The 23,065-nt window shown below is 51.1% G+C and overlaps 1 protein-coding gene across 12 annotated transcripts in view; it reads left to right on the top strand.

Moving 5' to 3' along the window:
• EHBP1 (EH domain binding protein 1) overlaps window positions 1-23,065 on the top strand; it is a 186,912-nt gene that overhangs the window by 88,641 nt on the left and 75,206 nt on the right. For all 12 annotated transcript variants that reach the window (XM_054177263.1, XM_054177262.1, XM_054177258.1 and 9 more), the window contains 4 exons: window positions 10,236-10,414; window positions 11,687-11,735; window positions 17,342-18,256; window positions 20,020-20,163. In XM_054177263.1, the coding sequence (XP_054033238.1) occupies window positions 10,236-10,414; window positions 11,687-11,735; window positions 17,342-18,256; window positions 20,020-20,163 (1,287 nt within the window). The remainder of the gene's footprint in view (window positions 1-10,235; window positions 10,415-11,686; window positions 11,736-17,341; window positions 18,257-20,019; window positions 20,164-23,065) is intronic.

Genomic DNA, 23,065 nt, shown 5'->3' with positions numbered 1-23,065 from the left:
CATCTCTGCTGGGACTGAGAGCTGAATCCAGCCAATTCAGCTAATTAAGGGTTGGACTTGATGGTCTCAGAGGTCTTTTCCAACCTTAACGATTCTGGGATGCACTTGCCAGTGGTGTTTATGCATTCTAGATGTGAGAGTATCTACAGAAGAGCTCTTATTCTTCCTGGTCTTGGAATATCTGCTTACTTGGTTGTTATTCTGTGATGGGCATGGTTATTTGGTGATCCTTCTGGCTCTTGGAGTACCTGGTTGGTTTGTGGTGCTTCTAGAATTGTCATTTTTTTTGTGTTCTTCTAGGTATCAGAATGTTTACTCAATGCTGCTTCTAGAGTATTTATATTGATGTTACTCTTCTTCTAGATATCAGAGTATCTGTTAGATATCTAGACTAGATGGCAGGAAGAAATTCTTGGCAGTGAGAGTGGTGAGACACTGGCACAGGCTGCCCAGAGAGGCTGTGGCTGCCTCCTCCCTGGAGGTGTTGAAGGCCAGGCTGCCCTGGACAGCCTGTTCCAGAGTTTCACCACCTTCCTACTGAAGAACTTCTTCCCCAGCTCCAGTCTAACGCTGCTCTGCCTCAGCTTCAAACCATTCCCCCTTGGCCTGCCTTTAGACACCCTCAGCAAAAGTCCCTCTGCAGGATCCCTTCAGGTACTGGAAGGCAGCCCAAAGGTTCCCCTGGAGCCTTCTCTTCTCCAGGCTGCACACCCTCAGCTCCCTCAGCCTGTGCTCACAGCAGAGCTGCTCCAGCCCTTGGATCATCTTTGTGGCCTCCTCTGGCCTCACTCCAGCAGCTCTGTGTCCTTCTGCTGCTGGGGACACCAGAACTGGAGGCAGGATTGGAGGTGAGGTCTGAGCACAGCAGAGTCCAGGGGCAGAATCCCCTCTCCTGCCCTGCTGCCCACACTCCTCTGGCTGCAGCCCAGCACACAGCTGCCTGCTGGGCTGCAGGAGGGCACTGCTGGCTCCTGGGGAGCTGCTCAGCTACCAACACCCTCAAGCCTCTTTCTTCAGGGCTGCTCTCAGCCCACTCTATGCCATTGCTCATCTGGAGAGTTGTGGTAGTGGTTATTGCACTCTGGCTTTATTCAAATAGGATGTGCCAGGATAAGAAAGTTCAGTGTGCTGTGCAAGGAGCTCTGACTCATGAACTGGGGCATGAGTTGCTTCTGAAACAACCCAGATCAAGACCCCCACCCCAGGCTGAAATTTTCCAATGGGAAGCTGGGGCTGAGGGGGTTTGGTTGGTGAGAGGCCAGAGAGAAATGTTGCTGGGCTTTTTCAGCTTGCTTGCCCTGCTATGAAGAAGCAGAGAGGAGCTCTGCTGGGCTCCTGCTGCTGGTGGCAGCAGCCTGTGCCAGCTGTGTCCTTGTAGGACCTGGAGTTAAGAAACAAGGAGAAGGTAGGTCTGGGACACATCTCAGAAGCTCACCTGATCCCTCTGCTTGCTCAAAGGCAAGGTCAGCTTTACGAAACCAATGATTTCTTCAAGCTGCTGTTAACAACCTCCAATCACAGATGGTGCAGGGCTTCCTAAGCCAGCTGAATGCTTCATTTCCCTGGCCCAGAGATGGCACCTCCTGGTCTCACCTGCTGCAACCAAAGCCTGCAACTTCATCCTGCTAAACACTGGCCTGGGGGACAAAGGGCTTGCTGTCTTCTTCACCATTTTATGTGTTACTGGACTTGCCAAGTTCCTTCCCTTTATCATTTCTTCCTAACAGAAATTACCTACATTTGCTCCAGCTTTCTTTGTCTTTTGGGTTGTTTGTTGGTCTTTTTTTTACCCCCATCCCTGGTCTTTTGTTGGGTCCATCTATGTTCCACTCTTCATCAGGGCAGACTGAACATGCACCTGCTGTGGTGTTCTGTGTTCCACTCCTCACCAGGGCAGAGGGAACATCCATCCTCTTCCATGGTGTTCTGTGTTCCACTCTTGATCAGGGCAAACTCAACATGCACCTTCTTCCATGGTGTTCTGTGTTCCACTCTAGATCAGGGCAAACTCAATATGCACCTTCTTCCATGGTGTTCTTCTGTTGGAAATGACCTTCCAGATCATCCAGTCCAGCCTTCAGCCCTTCAGGGCAGGGTCCAAGGTTGGGCTGGATGATCTCGAGGATCTCTTCCAACCAACTATATTCTGTGACCCTGCTAGGGATGCTGAGTGGAGTGGGAGAGATAGGATATGTCTTGCAAGCTTTCTGTGTGTCTCAGGGAGATGTTTGTCTTTTTCACAACAAGCTGATGTTGTTGACTTAGGTTCAGCCTGCAGAGATTCTTTGCCCCACATCCTTTTGTGAAGAGCTGTTACCTAACCAGTTCTTCCTCGTCCTGCATTTATGTAAATGATTGCCTGCTCCTGTGTTGCACTTGCACCTATTGAATTTCATCCTGTTTTCTTCAGACCTTTGCTCCTTTCTCTAAGCTCAGAGCTCTTTGTGAAGCTGAGGGGGAGCAGGGTTAGACTGCATCTTAGGAAGTTCTTCAGTATGAGGGCGGTGAGACTCTTCTCTGAGACCCCTACTTCCAATCCTGCCTCCAGTTCTGGTATCCCCAGCAGCAGAAGGACACAGAGCTGCTGGAGTGAGGCCAGAGGAGGCCACAGAGATGAGCCAAGGGCTGGAGCAGCTCTGCTGTGAGCACAGGCTGAGGGAGCTGGGGGTGTGCAGCCTGGAGAGGAGAAGGCTCCAGGGGCACCTCAGAGCTGCCTTGCAATAGCTGAAGGGATCCTGCAGGAAGGCTGCAGAGAGACTTTTGCTGAGGGTGTCCAGAGACAGGCCAAGGGGAAATGGTTTGAAGCTGAGGCAGAGCAGGGTCAGACTGGAGCTGAGGGAGAAGTTCTTCAGTGTGAGGGTGGTGAGACTCTGGCACAGGCTGCCCAAGGAGGCTGCCTCCTCCCTGGGGGTGTTCAAGGCCAGACCGGATAAGGCCATGAGCAGCCTGGGCTAGTTGAGAGGTGTCCCTGCCCATGGCAGGGGCTTGGAGCAGATGGTCTCTGAGGTCCCTCCCAACCTGAGCCACTCTGGGATTACAGTGCATTTGATGTCCAAACCTAGCTTCAGTTCTAGTCTGTCATCCACCTTCCTAATGCAGACTTTCAACACCAAACCTAAGAAATACTCTTGCAGAACCTTTGATGCATAATTCCAAGAGCAGTTTTCCATCCTGGTTTTTGCTGTGTGTCTCAAAGGTCTCCTCCAACCTCAAGAGTTCTGTGATTCTCTGATTCTTTGCCCCTGCTCACTGCAGCAGGGTTGGACCTTCAAGGGCCCCTTCCAACCCGGTGCCTCCTGGGATTCCACAACGAAGCCTTTCAGGAGTCTCCCCATTGTCTGTGGAGGACTCCTCCTTACCACCAAGTAGTGCAGCAAGATTTTACTCATCTCCATCTTGTCTGTGGTTGCACAGAGTGCTGATGAAGGCTGGGACTCACTTGTGTCCATCGAATTCCCACCCAAGCCCAGCTGTTGGAAGGTGTTTACGTGAGGGTCGTCATGCCTGTTGTGAGCTCATGGACAGCAACAGCTCCTGCAGGATTGTAGAGTGGGCTCATTTTATTTCTTCCCTCAGTTCAGAGGTCTCCCCTGGCCTTCAGAGGCACCACATCAGGCTCTCTCTCATCTACCCCAGGCTTACAAACCCCGAGTGCCCTCAGCCCCTCCGTGCACAGAGGTCGTTTTCCTTCACTGGTGCAATGCCTGCACAAGTCTGGCGAGAGGGCTCTGTCCTCGAGTCTTGGAACCAAAGAGTTCTCATGGGCAGAGCTTTCTCCCTTCCACAAATCTGCCTGTGGCTGGGCACCAGCAGACATGAGGCAGTAGATTTACAAAACAGCTACCCATAAATCTCTGTGGAGCAACCTCACCTTAATGATACCACCTCAGAAGCTTGCCTGAGAAAAAGGGGGCACCTCCAGAAGAGGGGGAGAAGCCCTTGGGGTTTGTTTAATGGCTTGAGGCAGAGGAGATTCCTGCAGAAGCACCCAGAAGAGCTCCCTGGTTTGAGGAGGAATTGGCAGTGCCTCTCATTTTCGGTCTGCCTTGTGCTTGCTTTCAGCAGAGCTCCTCGTGACCTCTCCTGACAAGCTCCAACACTTCCATTGTTTGCTGCAGGCCTTTGAAATGTGGCAGAGATAGCCTTGGGCCCAGGGAGGTGCATTTTGCTAGTTCAGTTCACATTTAACAAAGTTAAAAGCTTTGAAAATTGCTATTTCTCCTCTGTGGTTGAAGTTGCTTCATTCTGGCAAGCTGCCCGCAGCACTGAAGGTTCCTGGCGTGGCAGGGAGCCAGGGATCGGCAACCCGCAGCATCCCGGTGGCTGCGCTGGGCTTCCAGCGCTGGGCTTCCAGCACAGGCTGCACCCTAGCGGAGGCTTCTACCCTCGTGCTGCTGGGGCAGCTGGGGAAAGGGAGGTGGACAGAAGGAAATTGGCCATCTTGGGAGGGCAGGGAAATGAGCCCCGGCCCTGCGGGCGACCTGCTCACACTGTTCCCTTGCAGACAGCCGGAGCATCAGAGGCTGAGCTCAGCGTTGGCTCCTGCTTAATGGGGCCAATTAGAAACCTTTGCCCAGGCCTTTTTTAATTGAAAACGCCTCGTTCAAGGCAAAGATTGTGGGACCTCAGGGAAGAGAAGCTAGACAAGCCTCAGCCAAGCCTTTTATGATAGCTGAATCAGAGAAGGAGCTCGCTATGCCCCCTTCTCGTGGCTGCACTGACCATCAGGTGACATTCCTTGCACCTAAGGAAGCAGTTCATTATGTTGGCTCAGATTTCTTTCTCCTTTCCCAGCTCATTAACATAATCTTCTCTGTGCCATTAGCTCATAGATTTAGGGCTTCTCAACCTGGTGAGGCTGAACTCCCCTCACCGCTCTGCGGTGCTTTTGTGCTGCGTTCAGAAGGTCCACAAAGGGAGGGAGGGACTCGCCTCGAAATGAGCGCTCTTGTCTTCTGCTTAATTAACTCCCAGGAGCAGCCAGGCTCCGTGTCCCGTTGCCCAAAGTGAGGAAATGGTCCAGCAGTTGCAGTCTTGTGGCTTGTGTGGTTTTGAATGCTTAGAGTTCGGTTCCCAAAGACTTGGGGTTGGGGTTGGGGTTTTCGTATCCACTTAATCCCCAGCGATGAAAACCAAACCAAGCCCCTGTGAAGAAAAAGCTGCTTCGTGGCTGGACAAAGGAAAAGCTGAAAGGAGGCTGCCAGGTGATTACCAAAAATGCAGGATGAAGAACTTGGCAGTTAGGAGTTGCCAGATCTAAGGTAGCCTCTGCCCCCATGAGCTCTGCCATGGCTGTGCTCTGGAGGCTGTGTGCACCTTCCAGTTGGATGACTCCACCCTGTGGCTTGCTGCCCAACCACTTCCTCAGTACTCAGAGCTGAAGTAACCAGAGCCTGTCAGAGCTGTCTGCAGGGCTGCCAGTTGATTTCTTTGGAGCAGCTGGGAGATGCTTAATGGAGAAGAGTCTCTTCATTAGACCAGGTCGTTGTCATGGGGAGCCTGGGCTCATGACATGGACCTGCTGTGTCACACTCCACAGAGCACTCGGTGAGACTACAAATGATCACAGCATCATTTTGGTTGGAAAAGACCTTTAAGATTGTTGAATCCAACCATTATCCTCCTCCACCAAATCTGGTAGGACAAACATCAAGTCCTTGGTTCACCTGTGGGGCCCTCACTACAAGAAAAACACTGAAGGGCTGGAGAGGATCCAGAGAACGGCAGGGAAGCTGGGGAAGGGTCTGGAGAAGAGGGCTGGGGAGGAGCAGCTGAGGGAGCTGGGGGTGTTTAGTGTGGAGAAGAGGAGGCTGAGGGGAGACCTTCTTGCTCTCTACAGCTCCCTGAGAGGAGACTGGAGCCAGGTGGAGCTTTGTCTCTTCTCTGTAGTAACAAATGATAGGAGGAGAGGAAACGGCCTCAAGTTGCCTTTGGGGATGTTTAGGTTGGACATTAGGAGAAACCTCTTCACTGAACAGGCTCTCAAAAGCCTGCACAGACTGCCCAGGGAGGTGGTTGAATGCCCATCCCTGGAGGAGGTGTTTGAAAGAGGCAGAGATGTGGTGCTGAGGGCCATGGCTTAGCCCCAGCCTTGTCAGGGATAGAGAGTGGTTGGAGTGGGATCTGAGAGGGCTTTTCAACCCAAGCAACTCTATGACCCAATCACTTTCAGCAGCCATACAGACTCCAGCTGCTTTCCTTTCTTTTCCCAAACATAGTCTGGGAAAGCTCTTTCCAGCCTTCTGGCCACCAAAATATGTAACAGGCAACTGCAAGCCCTGGAGAATGAAATCATTTCACCTACTTGACCAACAGCTACCTGGAGACTTATCCCAAGGGTTTTCCCTTCCTCCACATCTTGCCCAGTTCAAAGCTGAGAGCATCGTGTTGGATCAGGCAGATGTCTGAACATTGAGGCCATGATGGAACATGGCCTGGTGTGGCTGTGCCAAAATTAAACCTCTGAAATGATAAGCAATTAACAGCTTATGCCTAAGCCTCCTCAGATCCAAGTTTAGACTTTGTTTCATGTCCACATTAGCTGTAGGCACACTCAGAAAAGTGAGGAAGGCAAAGTTTTAAGGTGTCTGGTGCTGGAGAAACCTGGAGGTTACCTAAAGATTTGTCATTAATCATATATAGGAAACAAATTAGCTGAATGTGGAACTCCTACCTGGCAGCTGGGTTTGCAGATATCCTTAGTGGTTAGGGGCAGCAGCAACATCCTGTGTTGCTCAAACACCATGCCATAAAGCTAGGGACCAACAGAGGTGTAGAGTGGACTCCTCAGCTGGTGAGTTTAGTTCATAGGTTCACAGAATGGGTTGGGTTGGAAGGGATCTTAAACATCATCCAGTTCCAACCCCCTGCCATGGGCAGGGAGACCTCCTACCAGCCCAGCTTGCTCAAGGCCTCATCCAGCCTGGCCTTCAACACTTCCAAGGAGGAGGCAGCCACAGCCTCCCTGGGCAACCTGTGCCAGTGTCTCCCCACCCTCACTATAGAGATTTTCATCCTTATCTCCAGTCTCAATCTCCCCTCTCCCAGCTCAAAGCCGTTGTCCCTCATCCTGTCACTCCCAGCCCTTGTCAAAAGTCCTTCCCCAGCTCTCCTGGAGTCACTTCAGGTACTAGAAGGCTGCTCTAAGGTCTCCCTGGAACCTTCCCTTCTCCAGGTTGAACAGCCCCAACTCTCCCAGCCTGTCCCCATAGTGAGGTTCTGAAGCCCTCTGATTATCCTCATGACCTCTTCTCCCTAGAGGAGGAAGCAATAGGAGGAGAGGAAATGGCCTTAGCTTGTGCTAAAGGAGGCTTAGGTTGGACTTCAGAAGAAACTTTTCCCCCAAAAGGGTTCTCAAAGCCTGGCAGAGGCTGCCCAGGGAGGTGGTTGAATGCCCATCCCTGGAGGTGTTTGAAAGAGGCAGAGATGTGGTGCTGAGGGCCATGGCTTAGCCTCATCCTGGGCAGAGTTAGAGACTGGTTGGACTGGGTGAGCCTCAAGAGCTTTTCTGGCTGGATTGATTCCATGGTTCTGTGGTACCTGGAAGCTGAGGCCAGTGGTTAGCTGGTGGCCTTTGTTTCCTGCTATGGAAGAACAGGAGAAAACATTGATTTTTAAGTTGCATCAGTGTGAGCCTGGAGTAAGTGTCTGGCAGCTGCTAAGCAGCATTTGCTTCTCTGAAAGGTTTTCATGCCATGCTGCTTTTCCTTCCCTCTGTCCTGTATCCCTGCTCAGCTGTTACCTCAGGGTGCTTGGAGATACCATCTTGGCCTTAAGGGATTTAACCTTGCTGGGCTGAGTCATTGACAAGAGTTTTCCAAATAACCAAGAAATAACCCCAGCCCCATCCAAAACCCCAAACCAACCAAACCAAAGTACTTTTTAGCCCTTTTCTTTTTTGTCCATCTGAGGCAGTATAGGAGAACATTTCAGCCAGGGGTACATTCTGCCCTCTCCCAATGAGCTGGCAGGGCTGAGGGAGGTGTGCTGCTAAAACACCTCTGTCAGGGTAAGGTGAAAAATGACTTCCCTGCTCCTGGGCCTTTTCCTTCCCCAGCAGCAGTGGGGAGCACATAAATCAGTTGGTTAGGGAGCATCTGGTGGCTCAGTACTGACTGCCTTCAGTCAAGTGGGGGCATCCTTGGTCTTTCACAAAGAGGTAGCGTGGCCAGAAGGATTTTGCTTGTCCAGATGAAGTGGCTGGCAGGGAGGAAATGAATTACTCTGTTTTGAGCTTCATGTGGGGGCTCTCTAGCTATAAGGTGCATAAACAGCATGTTGGGGGGGGGTGGCTGGGGGTGTCTTTGCTTTTAGTTATGTGACACTGCAAAAGCAAGACAGCTGGGTTCCTTCCCTTTCATTCAGAGCTTGGATTTATGTCAGCCACCTCATGACACAGAGCCTTTGAAAGTGAGATTTTTGGGGGTGAAATGGGGGTCTGGTTCCTGAAAATGTCAGCTGCAATCAGTAATTTCCCTGCTGAAGGAGACAAACATCATACAGAAGGGAGAGGGGAGACTGAGACTGGAGATGAGGAAGAAACTCTCTGCATGGAGGGTGGGGAGACACTGGCACAGGTTGCCCAGGGAGGCTGTGGACGTTCCCTTCCTGGAGGTGTTCAGGGCCAGGCTGGATGAGGCCTTGAGCAAGCTGGGCTGGTGGGAGGTGTGCCTGCCCATGGCAGGGGGTTGGGACTGGATGATCTTTGGGGTCCCTTCCAACCTAAAGCCTTCTATCAATCTCTGAACGACAAACAGCCAAAATATTAAATTCTTGGCCTTGTGCTCACAAAAATGTTACTGAAAGTGTCTGAGTCACCTGTGGGGAAGTGGCCATCATTAGCTAATGATACTTCCTAGAAACCACCTTCTGACAGTGCTTGATGGCCCAGACTCCTTTCCCACATAGAAAGACTGCAGCCTGGAAGAGGAAGCTCTCTGGGTGTAGTTGGAAGTGGCTGTTTAGAAACCTCATAGATTGACAGCATGGTTTGGCTTGGAAGGGACCTGCTCCACTCAGGATCTTACCTTCCTTAAAAGCAAAAAGGCTTCTAGGGATGCTTTTCAGAGGATCACACAGGATGCCAGGGGTTGGAAGAGACCCAAAGAGATCGTCAAGCCCAACCCCCCTGCCAGAGCAGGAGCATACAGTCTAGCTCAGGTTATACAGGAGCACATCCAGACAGGCCTTGAAAGTCTCCAGAGGAGACTCCACAACCTCTCTGGGCAGCCTGCTCCAGTGCTCTGTGACCCTCACAGTGAAGAAGTTCCTCCTCATGTTGAGGTGGAACTTCCTGTGCTGCAGCTTACATCCATTGCTCCTTGTCCTATCACAGGGTGGAACTGAGCAGAGCCTGTCCCCTCCTTCCTGACCCCCAGCCCTCAGATATTTATAAATATTTATTAAATCCCCTCTAAGTCTTCTCTTTTCCAGACTAAAGAGCCCCAGGTCCCTCAGCCTCTCCTCACCAGGCAGTGCTGCAGTGCCTTCAGCATCCTCACAGCCCTCTGCTGGACCCTCTCCAGCAGATCCCTGTCCCTCCTGAACTGGGGAGACCAAAACTGGACAAAGTACTCAAGATGAGGTCTCAGGAAGGCAGAGTAGAGGGAGAGGAGAACCTCCCTGCATCTGCTGGACACACTCCTCTGAATGCATCCCAGGATCCCATTGCCCTTCTTGGCCCCCAGGGCACATTGCTGTCCCCTGCAGAACTTGCTGCCCACCAGCACTCCCAGGTCCTTCTCCACAGGGCTGCTCTCCAGCAGATCCCCTCCCAGCCTGTCCTGCTGCAGTTTATCCTTCCTCCCCAGCTGCAGGACTCTGCACTTGTCCCCGTCGAACCTCACTGGGCCAAGTGCAGGGCTGCGCCGGGGGCCTTGCCTGCCGAGGCGAGCGCCAGGGGCAGCGCAGGGCCGTGGCCGCGGCGCGCTGCTGGCAGCGGTGCGGCTCTTGGCCTCTTGGCGGTGCAGAGCTGGAATCCTGAACATCTCCGTCCCTTGGAGACGAGCGCCCAGGGCGACGGCTGTGGATAATAACTTGGATTTGTGTCTTCTGCTAGTTGCAGTCATTGTAAACTGACAGCTGTGGAGGACCTAAACTCACATCAAAGGAGACAGATCATCCAGTTGGGTCAATTAATGTTAATTCTCATCTTCCATTAAATTCTTTTATCTTCTTACTCTTCTTTTTTGTGTGTGTGTGTGTGTGTGTGTGTGTGTCTCCTTTTCTTTTTGCAGCCAAGCCCAATACCAAGTCCTGTGCTGGGGAAGAAGCCAAATGCCAGTCAGTCACTGCTGGTGTGGTGCAAAGAAGTCACCAAAAACTATAGGGGAGTGAAAATCACCAATTTTACCACCTCGTGGAGGAATGGTTTATCCTTTTGTGCAATACTGCATCACTTTAGACCAGACCTGATGTAAGTTGCCCACAACTCTCTGTCTGCCTAAGCTAAGCCTCCTAGAAACATGCAATGTTTAAAGCTGGGGAAGTAGGGGGGTGGGGGAGAAATGCAAGTCCCTGCTTTATTTCATTGAGAAATGCAACCCCTTGGAAGATGTGGGGGGAAAAAAATCCAAGTCCTTCTTCTGTTTAGGGGACACAGTCTCAAGCTGTGCCAGGGGAGTTTTAGACTTGAGGTGAGGAGAAAGTTCTTCACTGAGAGAGTCATTCATCATTGGAATGTGCTGCCCAGGGAGGTGGTGGAAGTGTTCAAGAGGAGATTGGTCCCTGGAAGTGTTCAAGAGGAGATTGGACGTGGCACTTGGTGCCATGGTCTAGCTGGGAGGTCTGCTGAGACAGGTCGGACTTGATGATCCTTGGGGTCTCTTCCAACCTTAGTTATACTGTGATACTGTGATAAATATATTGATTGAGAAATGCAACCCCTTGGAAGATGTGGGGGAAAAAAATCCCAAGTCCCTCTTCTGTTTAATAAATATATTGATTGAGAAGTGCAACCCCTTGGAAGCTGTGGGGGAAAAAATCCCAAGTCCCTCTTCTGTTTAATAAATATATTTCATTGAGAAAGGCAATCCCTGATTTCTGCAATAAATCTCTATTTCAGTCAGGTGGTGAATTTCTTTTTCCCCCCCCTTCCCTTTTCCTTGCAGCAGGGCTCCATCCTTTGTCAAAGCCAAACCCCCATTTTACGCACGCTCCAACTTTATGACCTCTTGGATAAACAATTGTTTCCCCACCCCCACCCCTCCTTTCTCCACGAGTTGTTTTTCCTTCTTCTTAATCTTCTACAAAGAAGTGACTTCAAGATGATGATGATGAAAATTGTGGTGGTGTTGAAATGAGATGAGAGGAATAAGCCTGTAGCTCTTTGCAGGCTGACAAGGCTGGATTACCTGCTGGTAAATTTGGTTGTCAAGGCCCAGCCTCTAGTCCCTGCCTTACCTTCTTCTGCTAGATGGAAAGCTTCAGGCAATGAAATCTCTGCTTGTTTATTTATTTATTTGTCTATCTATCCCTTTCATTTTCCACACTATTAGTTTTGTTGATTGAATTGCTGTGAAATCTCTGCTTACTGTACCAGATTAGTGAGCAGCAATTTTTTGTTTTAGCTTTTGGGTGTTGTTTTTATTTTGGGGGGGGGGAAGGTGGGGGGGGATTGTTTGTTTGTTTTGCAACTGCTACTTTTATCCAACACTGTACATACCTGCTGTGCTGTTTGCCCCTCCAGTGACTACAAGTCCCTGAATCCTCAAGATATTAAAGAGAACAACAAAAAGGTAAGCACTGATGGGAAAAGAAAATGGGGGGGAGAAGGGGGGAAGAAAAAGAAAAAAGGGGGAAATAGGGGAAAAAATAGGGGGAAAGAAAAAAAGAGAGGGAAGAAAAAGAAAAAAAGGGGGAAATAGGGAAAAAATAGAGGGAAAAGAGAAAAATGGGGGGAAGAAAAAGAAAAAAGGGGAAAATAGGGAAAAATAGAGGGAAAAGAGAAAAATGGGGGAAGAAAAAGAAAAAGGGGGAAAATAGGGAAAAATAGAGGGAAAAGAGAAAAATGGGGGAAGAAAAAGAAAAAAGGGGAAAATAGGGGAAAATAGAGGGAAAAGAGAAAATGGGGGAAGAAAAAGAAAAAAGGGGAAAATAGGGAAAAAATAGAGGGAAAAGAAAAAAATGGGGGAAGAAAAAGAAAAAAGGGGAAAATAGGGGAAAATAAGTTTTTTTTACTCTGCTCTTTTATTTTACTTTTATTTCACATTCTTTATTTTCATGGGTTTTTTTTAAATTTTTATTCCACTTTTTGTATTTTTCAAGTTTTTTTAATTTACTTTTCTAGTTCATTTCTTTATTTTTCCTTTATTTTAGTTTACTTTTTATTTTACATTGTTTTTTAGATTACTTTTCTATTGGACTTTTTTAGTTTACTTTTTTTAATTTTAGGTTTTTCTTCTGTTTTGTTTTTCTTTTACATTTTTTGTGTACATTTTCTGATTTGCTTTTTTTTGTTTACTTTTTTTCATTTTGGTTTTTGTTTTACTTTTTTGTTTTACTTTTTGGTTCTACCTTTTTTGTTTACTTTTTTATTTTACTTTTTAGTTTTCTTTTTTATTTTCCTTTTTTCTTTTTTTCTATTAGGTTCCCTTTTTCCTTTTTTCCTTTTCCCTTTTCCTTTTTTGCTTTCCCTTCCCCTTTTTCCCTTCCCCTTTTTCCCTTCCCCTTTTTCCCTTCCCCTTTTTCCCTTCCCCTTTTTCCCTTCCCCTTTTTCCCTTCCCCTTTTTCCCTTCCCCTTTTTCCCTTCCCCTTTTTCCCTTCCCCTTTTTCCCTTCCCCTTTTTCCCTTCCCCTTTTTCCCTTCCCCTTTTTCCCTTCCCCTTTTTCCCTTCCCCTTTTTCCCTTCCCCTTTTTCCCTTCCCCTTTTTCCCTTTTCCCCTTTTTCCCTTTTCCCCTTTTTCCCTTTTCCCCTTTTTCCCTTTTCCCCTTTTTCCCTTTTCCCCTTTTTCCCTTTTCCCCTTCCCCTTTTCCCCTTCCCCTTTTCCCCTTCCCCTTTTCCCCTTCCCCTTTTCCCCTTCCCCTTTTCCCCTTCCCCTTTTCCCCTTCCCCTTTTCCCTTTCCCCTTTTCCTTTTCCCCTTTTCCCCTTCCCCTTTTCCCCCTTTCCATTTTTTCCTTTTCCTCTTTTCCTTTTCCTCTTTTCCTTTTCCTCTTTTCCTTTTCCTCTTTTCCTTTCCTTTTCTTTTTTTCTTCTAGTTTTTTATTCTGCTTGTTGGTTTTTTTTAACTTCACTTTTTTCATTCACTTTTAGTTTACCTCTTTATTCAGTGCTTTAAAAGCAGTGAGTTTAGTTGGGACCAAAGTGTGAAAACTCTTCTGGAAGGAATTAACACATTTCCATGCTACGTAGCAAGAATAACTGGAGGCTGTTGGCTTGCAGGTTTCTGGCAGCACTGGAGTGCCACCCACCTGCGTGGAGGGGGTTTTTGCTGGGCTGTGCCCCGCAGCTGGGTGTCAGCCAGGGAGCTGCTTTGCAAAGCAGAGCCTTAGGAGCCTGGGCAAGGCAGCATCCCCGAGCTGCGGCCGCCTGGGTGGAGACAGGCCCAGGGGGATCTGGCTCAGAGGGTCTGCCCTAGGTGTGCTGCCCCTGACAGCACTGCGGTTTCTGTGGCCACATCTTGGGGCACTTCCCATTTTGCTCAGCTGGTCCAGGTGGATTGGAGCACAAGCAAGGCCGGGCTCCTGCCGAAGGAGGCGAGCGGCCATCAATCATCTGCCCTTCATGAGACCCTGATGGCAGAGGGCTCTGCGCCGGGGCCCGGCCCTCCGCCGGGCCGCGGTTCCCAGGCCTGCAGAAGTCCTGATTGTTGTTATTGTGCACTTTTTCTCTTTCATCACCTCGCCAGCCTTCCCCTGACAGCTAGGCTGAGTATCTCAGTTGCTTCCTGCAGATTTATTTCCTGGTCTCACACAGCCATGCCTGATAACCCCTCGTGCCCTCGCTGGCAGGGAACGCGGCGCTGCCAACAATGGCTGCCTAGGAATTCCATGCAGATACCTAACAGGTTTGACAGTGATGCCTCCTAACCAATTAAAATAACATCTACAGATGAATGGGACAGTTTTCTTTGTCCAAAGCAGCTTTTATTTATTTTTTTTATTTCCCTCTCCCAAGACTGTGACCGCAGAGGAAAGGTTAAGCCATAAGAGAATATCTTCTAAGGGTGCCTGACCTGGTTTGTATCTTAATGAAAACAGAGAAGAGCCCTTCAGAGGCAACTAATTCAGTGCAATTGCTGTGTCTGGTTGCACCTTGAAATGCACAGTTCCACACACAAGGCACATCACTTCCACAGCTTCCTGCTAGGGCATACCAGGCTGTGCTGCCACTGATGCTGAATGAAAAAGGCTCTTTACCTGTGACATCTGATCCCAGCCAGGATGTCAGTGTCTTACAGAGTTGGGAAATGGTTGGAATAATGCCTCTGGTGCTTGTGCTGATGGATCCCAATTGATGCCTGTCAATCAGCTTGGCAGTAAATTAAATAAAACCCCCAAACCTGCTCTGAGGTCTCCCTGGAGCCTTCTCCAGGCTGAACAGCCCCAACTCTCCCAGCCTGTCCCCACAGGGTAGGTTCTGCAGCCCTCTGAGCATCTTTGTGGCCTCCTCTGGACCTGCTCCAGCAGCTCCAGGTCCTTCTTTGGGACCCCACTGGAGGCAGTGCTGCAGGTGTGGTCTGAGCAGAGCAGAGGGACAGAATCCACTCCCTGTGCTGCTGCTCTCCCTGCTCTGGATGCAGCTCAGCACACAGCTGCCTGCTGGGCTGCCAGTGACCATTGCTGGCTCCTGGGCACTTTGTCACCAACTGACACCCCCAAGGCCTTCTCCTGCAGGCTGCTCTCCTGCCACTCCTCACCCAGCCTGGATTTGTGCTTGGGATTGCCCTGACACAGCTGCAGGACCTTGCTGAAACTTCAGGAGGTTGGCTTGGGCCCAGCTCTGCAGCCTACCCAGATCTCTCTGGATGGATCCCTTCCCTCCAGCCTGTCAGCAGCACCACACAGCTTGGTGCCACCTGCAGACTCCCTGAGGGAGCCTCAATGCCACTTCCCATGGCACTGACAAAGATGTTCACCAGCACTGGTCCCAGTACCAACCCCTGAGGGCCACCACTTGTCACTGGGCTCCATGCGGACCCTGAGCCCTTGCCCACAACTCTTTGTGTGTAACCCTCCAGCCAATTCCTTACCCAGCCCAGTGGCCATCCCTCTAGCCCAAACTTTTCCCAGCTAGTGACCAGGATGTGCTGTGGGGCAGTGCCAAATGTTTTGCACAAGTCCATTTGATTAGTGGCAAATGATAATGACTGAAGTGTGAAACCTGCAGCACAGCTCCTGCTCCAGAAGAGGAATTCTGCACATTGCTAGTGACATGGCCTGCCCTTCCAAAGTGTAAACAGCTGAACTACACTTGGCTGGGCCCAAGCCTCATGAGATTCAACAAGGCCAAGGGCAAGGTCCTGCAGCTGGGTCAGGGCAATGCCAGGCACTGATATAGGCTGGGCAGGGACTGGCTTGAGAGCAGCCCTGAAGAAAAGGCCTTGGGGGTGCTGGGGGATGAGAAGCTCAGCAGGAGCCAGCAGGGAGCACTTGCAGCCCAGAGAGCCAAGCAGAGCCTGGGCTGCAGCAAGAGAAATGTGGCCAGCAGGGCCAGGGAGGGGATTCTGCCCCTCTGCTCCACTCTGCTGAGACCCCACCTGGAGCTCTGTGTCCAGCTCTGGAGCCTCTCTTCCAGGAAGGAGCTGGAGGTGCTGAAAGGTGTCCAGAGAAGGGCCAGGAGGGTGAGCAGAGGGCTGGAGCTGCTCTGCTCTGCTCTGGAGACAGCCTGAGAGAGTTGGGGTTGTTCAGTCTGGAGAGGAGAAGACTCCCAGGAGACCTTCTTGTGGCCTTCCAGTATCTGAAGGGGGCTCCAAGAAAGCTGGGGAGGGACTTTGGAGGGTGTCAGGGAGTGATAGGACTGGGGGAAATGGAACAAAACTAGAAGTGGGGAAATTCAGACTGGATGTTAGGAAGAAGCTCTTGCCCATGAGGGTGGTGGGAGGAGAAGCCTCAGTGCTTTGCCTCTATGCTCACAGCAGGCCTTTTTAAAGGCTTGCTTGAAACACAATCCCACCTTCCAGGGTTAATCCAGGATAGCAATAATTAATTGTAAATTGAGAAACGGCTTTAATTCTCCCAAACTAGAAAAACCTGATGCACCAAGCCCACTGGCTCACAGGGCTAGCTGAGGGAAGGACAATGTGGCCTCACTGAGAGGCTTCCAGGCTGCTTGGGGTTTAGAAATGAAAGCGGAGGGAGAGGGGAATTCACTTTCTCTTTCTTACAAAGCGAGCCTGGGCCGATGGCTTCTCAACTGCTTTCGTCTGCCGGCTTCCTCTGAGAGCTGCCTCAAGTATCAAGCCATCGGTGGTGCTGTCCTTTTTTGGCTATCTGGGCAGAAGTTTTTCATCAACACAAATCACTGCAATTACCTGGCCGGCAGAAGGGAGCAGGCTGATGGCCAGTGATAAAGCTCCAGATGGATTAGTGTCGTGTTGCTTCTATCTTTGTTCTTAATCTTAAAAAGCCATCCCAAGTTGCTTTCCTTTTTTATTTCTCTTCATTTTTTTTTTCTGCTCTAGCTCTTACACTATGTTTTTTTATATAAATTTGCTTGTTTCCTGCTTACCTGAGTGAGAGCCATTTAAGATACTGCTAGGCTTTTCCCGCTGCAGACAGAAGGGCTTTGAAGTTGTTGTCTCGTGCGTGGCCAGCAGATCCAGAGAGGTGATGCTGCCACTTTGCTCTGGTGAGACCTCACCTGGAGTACTGCATCCAGGTCTGGAGCTCTCAGTATAGGAAGGACATGGAGCTGATGGAGCAGGTCCAGAGGAGGCCAAGAAAATGAGCAGGGGGTTGGAGCACTTCTGCTGCGAGGACAGGCTGAGGGAGCTGGGGGTGTTCAGTCTGGAGAAGAGAAGGCTCCCAGGAGACCTTCTTGTGGCCTTGCAATATCTGAAAGCTGGGGAGGGACTTTTGAGGGTGTCAGGGATTGATAGGACTGGGGGGGATGGAGCAAAACTAGAAGTGGGGAGATTCAGATTGGCTGTCAGGAAGAAGTTGTTGCCCATGAGGGTGGTGAGACACTGGCACAGGTTGCCCAGGGAGGTGGTGGAAGCCTCCTGCCTGGAGGTTTTTCAGGCCAGGCTGGCTGTGGCTGTGAGCAACCTGCTGTAGTGTGAGGTGTCCCTGCCCATGGCAGGGGGGTTGGAACTGGCTGATCCTTGGGCTCCCTTCCAGCCCTGACACCTGTGTGATTCTGTGAGGTGCTGCAGTGTAACCTGCCCTCTGTCTGTCTCCCAAGGCGTACGACGGCTTTGCCAGCTTGGGAATCTCGCGGCTGCTGGAGCCTTCCGACATGGTGCTGCTGGCCATCCCTGACAAGCTCACCGTGATGACCTATCTCTATCAAATCAGGGCACACTTCTGTGGCCAGGAGTTAAACGTGGTCCAGATCGAGGAGAACAGCAGCAAGAGCACCTACAAAGTGGGTAACTATGAGACGGACCCCAACAGCTCTGTCGACCAGGAGAAGTTCTACGCGGAGCTGAGCGACCTGAAGCGGGAGCCCGAGCTGCACCCCCCAGACGGCGCCTTGGCAGACTTTGCTTCCCAGGACGACTCCGTCTTCGTCAACGACAGCGGCGTGGGCGAGTCTGAGAGCGAGCACCAGACTCCTGACGACCACCTGAGCCCCAGCACGGCCTCCCCTTCCTCCCGCAGGACTCGAAGCGACCCCGATCCGCAGAAGTCGCAGCAGAGCTCCGGGAGGACCTCTGCCTCTGAGGACGTGGGGAAGTGGAGCGGCACCGACGCGACGCAAGCGCCGCCGGCGCCGGGGAGGAAGAAGCTGCTGGTAGCTGACGCCCTGGACTTGAGCGACCTGGCACACGTCGGCGACCAGAAGGAGGACGTGTCTCCCACGGTCCCTCGCGAAGAGAACAGCAAGAGGAGACACCAGAGCTCAGACAGCACCGGGGGCTTCGCGGAGCAAGAGCAGCTGGGACGCCTGGCAGCTGCGGAGAGCACGAGGGCAGAGCCTGGCTCACCCGTCACAAAGCCCGGTTTGTCTCCCACTGCTCAGCTTGGATACTCCTCTCATAAGGACATGGACCTTGCGAAGAAGCCTCCTGCTTCTCCGAGGCAAGCGGAGTCTGACTCTGACAGCGAGGCCAGGACGGCTTTCAGTCAGGTGGATCTAACTGCAAAAACAGCCCAGGTAAGGCATTGATTGGGCACTTCCTTGTGCCCAGAAGGCAAGAGTCATAGGTTCAGAGATTCATAGAATCGTTTAGGTTGGAACAGACCTTCAATGTGAGCCAGTTCCAACCCCCCTGCCATGGGCAGGGACACCTCCCACCAGCCCAGCTTGCTCAAGGCCTCATCCAGCCTGGCCTTGAACGCCTCCAGGGAGGAGGCAGCCACAGCCTCCCTGGGCAGCCTGTGCCAGTGTCTCCCCACCCTCACTGGCAAGAATTTCTTCCCCATCTCCAGTCTCAATCTGCCCTCCTCGAGCTTCAATCCGTTCCCTCTCACCCTGTGACTACAAGCCCTTGCACAAAGGTGGAGCTGCCATTCGAGTCCTTTCTCCATGTCTGACATTCACACTCTGTTTTCAGGAGAAACAGTGAGGCTGGCAGTGGAGGTTTAACACTGGGTGAGAAATACTTGGGCTAACAAGTTGGTGGTGCTGACAAAGAGCCTTTCCAGCAGAAAATAATTGCCAGTATTCGCCCTCCTGTTCGTCTTCCCAGCCTCTCCATCTCAAAGGAGATGGCCCCAAGGCTTTTTGCCACTGAGTGTGGCAAGAGCTCTTTTCTGAGGATGGCCTTCTGGAGCCCAAACTGCAAGCACACCTCTCCACTCAGTGATCCCTATGCCAAAAAACCTGGAACACCACTTGTTGGGTGGAATTGACTATCTCAGTTTCCACCTGGCTGTTGCAGGAGCACAGCCTGCAGCATCTCTCCCAGCTGTGGAAGGACAATGTCAAGGCCTACAGATGTGGTTTCCCAACATTCGCACTTGACCTGGACTTAAGTCAGCACTTGTGAGCTCCTGTGTGTGAAAGTGCTCCAGGGCCTGAAGGGGGCTACAAGAAGGCTGCAGGGGGACTGTTCCCAAAGGCCTGCAGGGACAGGACCAGGGGCAATGGCTTCAAACTAGACAAGAGAGAGCAGATGGAGATTGGATGTGAGGAACAAGTTCTGCACCAGGAGGCTGCAACAGGTTGCCCAGGGAGGTGGTTGAGGCCCCATCCCTGGAGATATTCAAGGTGAGGCTGGACAGGGCTCTGGGCAACCTGACCTAGTGGAGGATGTCCCTGCTCCTGCTGGGACTGCAGGGGGTTGGACTGGATGAGCTTTGGAGGTCCCTTCCAGCCCAGCCCATTCTGTGATTCTGTGTTGCCTGTGCAGAAGCTCCTCTTCCATTATTTCTCCTCTGCAGTACCACTGGCCACGTGCATGGGGAAGGAGCTTGCTGGAGGTTCTCCATGCCTGAAGCAGAAGCTTTCACAGGCTCCCAGCCTTGTTCCCAACCTCTTTCTGTTCACTTTGAGCTATAAGTGAGCGATACCTGTAGCAGTAGCCCACAAAGCACTCCATTTGCATACATATTAAAGCAAACAAGTAAACACAGAGCACATTTCACACAGCTTCCATCAAGCCAGTTATTGGTTGGGTTTTTTTTTCCACAGTTGCAGTTTAAAGGCATTAAAATGTTGATAGAAATTAAGTTTTAAGGGGAGGGGTGAGAACTCTTATTTCCATCATAAAGGGCTGGGACTTTTCATTTTACATTGGGATCATCTTTCCTTTCTCATTTCTCTAGAATGCTCTGTCTAGAATGCTCCTGGAGCTGTAAGCCATCTGCCTCCTCCTGACCTTTATTATACAGGAAGGCCCCTGGCTGCTAACTGCTGTGTAAACGCGAAGTAGCCTCAGGCTGCCCTGCTCTTAATTGTGTTTCTTTCTTTTTCAGCAACGAATGTTGTCAAGACAGGAAGAGCTCAAAGAGCGAGCTAGAGTCCTGCTGGAGCAAGCAAGAAGAGATGCAGCTCTAAAGGCAGGGACCAAGCAGCTGAGCAATGCCATCGCCCCCACCCGTGGCAAGCAGCTGAACGACGTAAGGAACACTGCCCAGTGTGGCACTTGGCACCCTCACCACCTACTGCACCTCAGTTTGCTTCTGGGGGGGCCATTCCCATCCTTACCACCTGCTGCACCTCCATATGCTTCTGGGGGGACCATTTCCATCCCTACCACTTACTGTATGTCCATATACTTCGGGGGGGACCATTTCCATCCCTACCACTTACTGCACCCCCATATGCTTCTGGGGGGACCATTTCCATCCCTAGCACTTATTGCACCTCCATATGCTTCTAGGGGAACCATTTCCATCCCTACCACTTACTGCACCCCCATATGCTTCTGGGGGGACCATTTCCATCCCTACCACTTACTGCACCCACATATGCTTCTGGGGGGACCATTTCCATCTCTGTCACTGCACCCCCATATGCTTCTGGGGGGACCATTTCCATCCCTACCACTTACTGCACCCCCATATGCTTCTGGGGGGACCATTTCCATCCCTAGCACTTACTGCACCCCCATATGCTTCTGGGGGGGACCATTTCCATCCCTAGCACTTACTGCACCCCCATATGCTTCTGGGGGGACCATTTCCATCCCTAGCACTTATTGCACCTCCATATGCTTCTAGGGGAACCATTTCCATCCCTACCACTTACTGCACCCCCATATGCTTCTGGGGGGACCATTTCCATCCCTAGCACTTATTGCACCTCCATATGCTTCTAGGGGAACCATTTCCATCCCTAGCACTTACTGCACCCCCATATGCTTCTGGGGGGACCATTTCCATCCCTAGCACTTATTGCACCTCCATATGCTTCTAGGGGAACCATTTCCATCCCTAGCACTTACTGCACCCCCATATGCTTCTGGGGGGACCATTTCCATCCCTAGCACTTATTGCACCTCCATATGCTTCTAGGGGAACCATTTCCATCCCTACCACTTACTGCACCCCCATATGCTTCTGGGGGGACCATTTCCATCCCTAGCACTTATTGCACCTCCATATGCTTCTAGGGGAACCATTTCCATCCCTAGCACTTACTGCACCCCCATATGCTTCTGGGGGGACCATTTCCTTGCAGAATGTCCCTTCTCCACGCTGCCATGCCCCAATGTGTCAGGTATCTTTAGATCACTTTAAAAGCTCAACTGCTCTGCTGTTGTGGCCATCAGAAAGATGCCTTAGACCTCACTGGAAGCAGAGGTCTGGGAGCACCTCCTTTGCTTGGCACCCCAGGTCCTAATGCACCGACAAACCAAAGTTCATTGTGAAATGATAGTGATGCTATTTTCGATCACATCTCCTTTATTCAGTGCATGTAAATGCAGTCCCTGAGCCTGTGATGTCAGCTCCTTGCTGCTTCAGAAGTGTGGCTGCCTTGAATGAAGCAGCTTGTGACAGTCTTGTAAAAGGAGTTGATGGAACAATTCCTTTGTGTCACCCACGCTGATGAATGCTGGCGAGGTGGGAAAGTGGAGCTGGGGAGCGAGCTGCAGCGTGGCAGCGGCTCTGGTTGCACCTCCGTGGTGACCTGGAAGGATGCATACTCTCTGGGGATGAAAGCTAATTAATTTTTATGCAGTGTGGGTTTTGTGATTCTAACTATTGCACATTGGAGACCGTCCTGGCAACTGGGAATGTCGATGGGACTGAAAAACACTGATAGGGAGAAAGGCTTCAGGCTCTGCCCATTGGCAGCTCCCAGAGGCTGCTCCTGAGGGACAGATTTTTGTACCTAATCGAGAACCCAAGGCAGTGATTCACACCTCTCATTCTCTTCACTGCCTTAGCTCCATGCTTTACCTCTTTGTGTCCTGCCTTCTCCCCAGACTGACACTTCTTTGTATTTTCTTTCCTCCAGAATATATTGATAGAGGCAGGGAAGTCTTCCTCGTGTGATGATAACATAAAGATACAGCACCAGGTTTTTAGTGCTTTGGCAGTTAGGTTTTTCCTGGGTTGGTATTTCTGAGTATAAATTTTGCTTTGGAGGGGTTTTTTGTTTGTGTGTTTGTTTGTTTGGTTTTTTTTGTTAGTTGTTCATCAAGCTGTCTGAAGGGGACCTACAGGAAGGCTGGGAAGGGACTGTTCAGAACACCAGGAGAGTGTGGATCTCCTGGAGGGTAGGAGGATGCTGTAGAGGGACCTGGCCAGGCTGGGTCAGTGGGCTGAGGCCAGTGGTTAGAGATTGATCAAGGCCAAGTTCAGGCTCCTACACTTTGGCCACAATAACCCCATGCAGGCTACAGGCTGGGGGATGAGTGGCTGGAGAGCGGCCTGGCAGAGAGGCACCTGGCAGTGCTGGGTGACAGCAGCTGGACAGGAGCCAGTTGTGTGCCTGGGGGGCATGGAAGGCCAATGGCATCCTGGCCTGGATCAGGAACAGTGTGGCCAGCAGCACTGGGGATGGAATTCTGCCCTGGACTCAGCACTGGGGAGGCCTCACCTCGAGCACTGTATGCAGCTCTGGGCCTTCACTGCAAGAAAGATCTTGAGGTGCTGGAGCAGGTCCAGAGGAGAGAGACCAGACTGGGGAGGGGGCTGGAGGGAAAGGCTGATGAGGAGAGGCTGAGGGAGCTGGAGGTGTTCAGCCTGGAGAAGAGGACCCTCAGGGGAGACCTTATCACACTCTGCAACTACCTGAAGGGAAGTTGTAGTCAGGTGGGGGTCAGGCTCTGCTCCCAGGCAACCTGTGACAGGACAAGAGGGCATGGCCTGAAGCTGCCCCAGGGGAGGGTTAGGTTGGATATTAGGAAGCAGTTCCTCAGGAAGAGGGGAATCAGACACTGGGGTGGACTGCCCAGGGAGGTGGTGGAGTCACCATCACTGGAGGTGTTTAAGAAAGGATTGGATGTGGCACTTGGTGGCATGGTTTAGCTGATGTCCTGGCATTAGGTCATAGGCTGGACTTGATGATCTC

The sequence above is a fragment of the Dryobates pubescens genome, chromosome 39 (assembly GCF_014839835.1).
Source record: "Dryobates pubescens isolate bDryPub1 chromosome 39, bDryPub1.pri, whole genome shotgun sequence".
In the NCBI taxonomy this organism is placed as follows: Eukaryota; Metazoa; Chordata; class Aves; order Piciformes; family Picidae; genus Dryobates; species Dryobates pubescens.
Note: the sequence above shows the minus strand (reverse complement) of the source record. Positions and strands in the feature narration are given on the sequence as shown.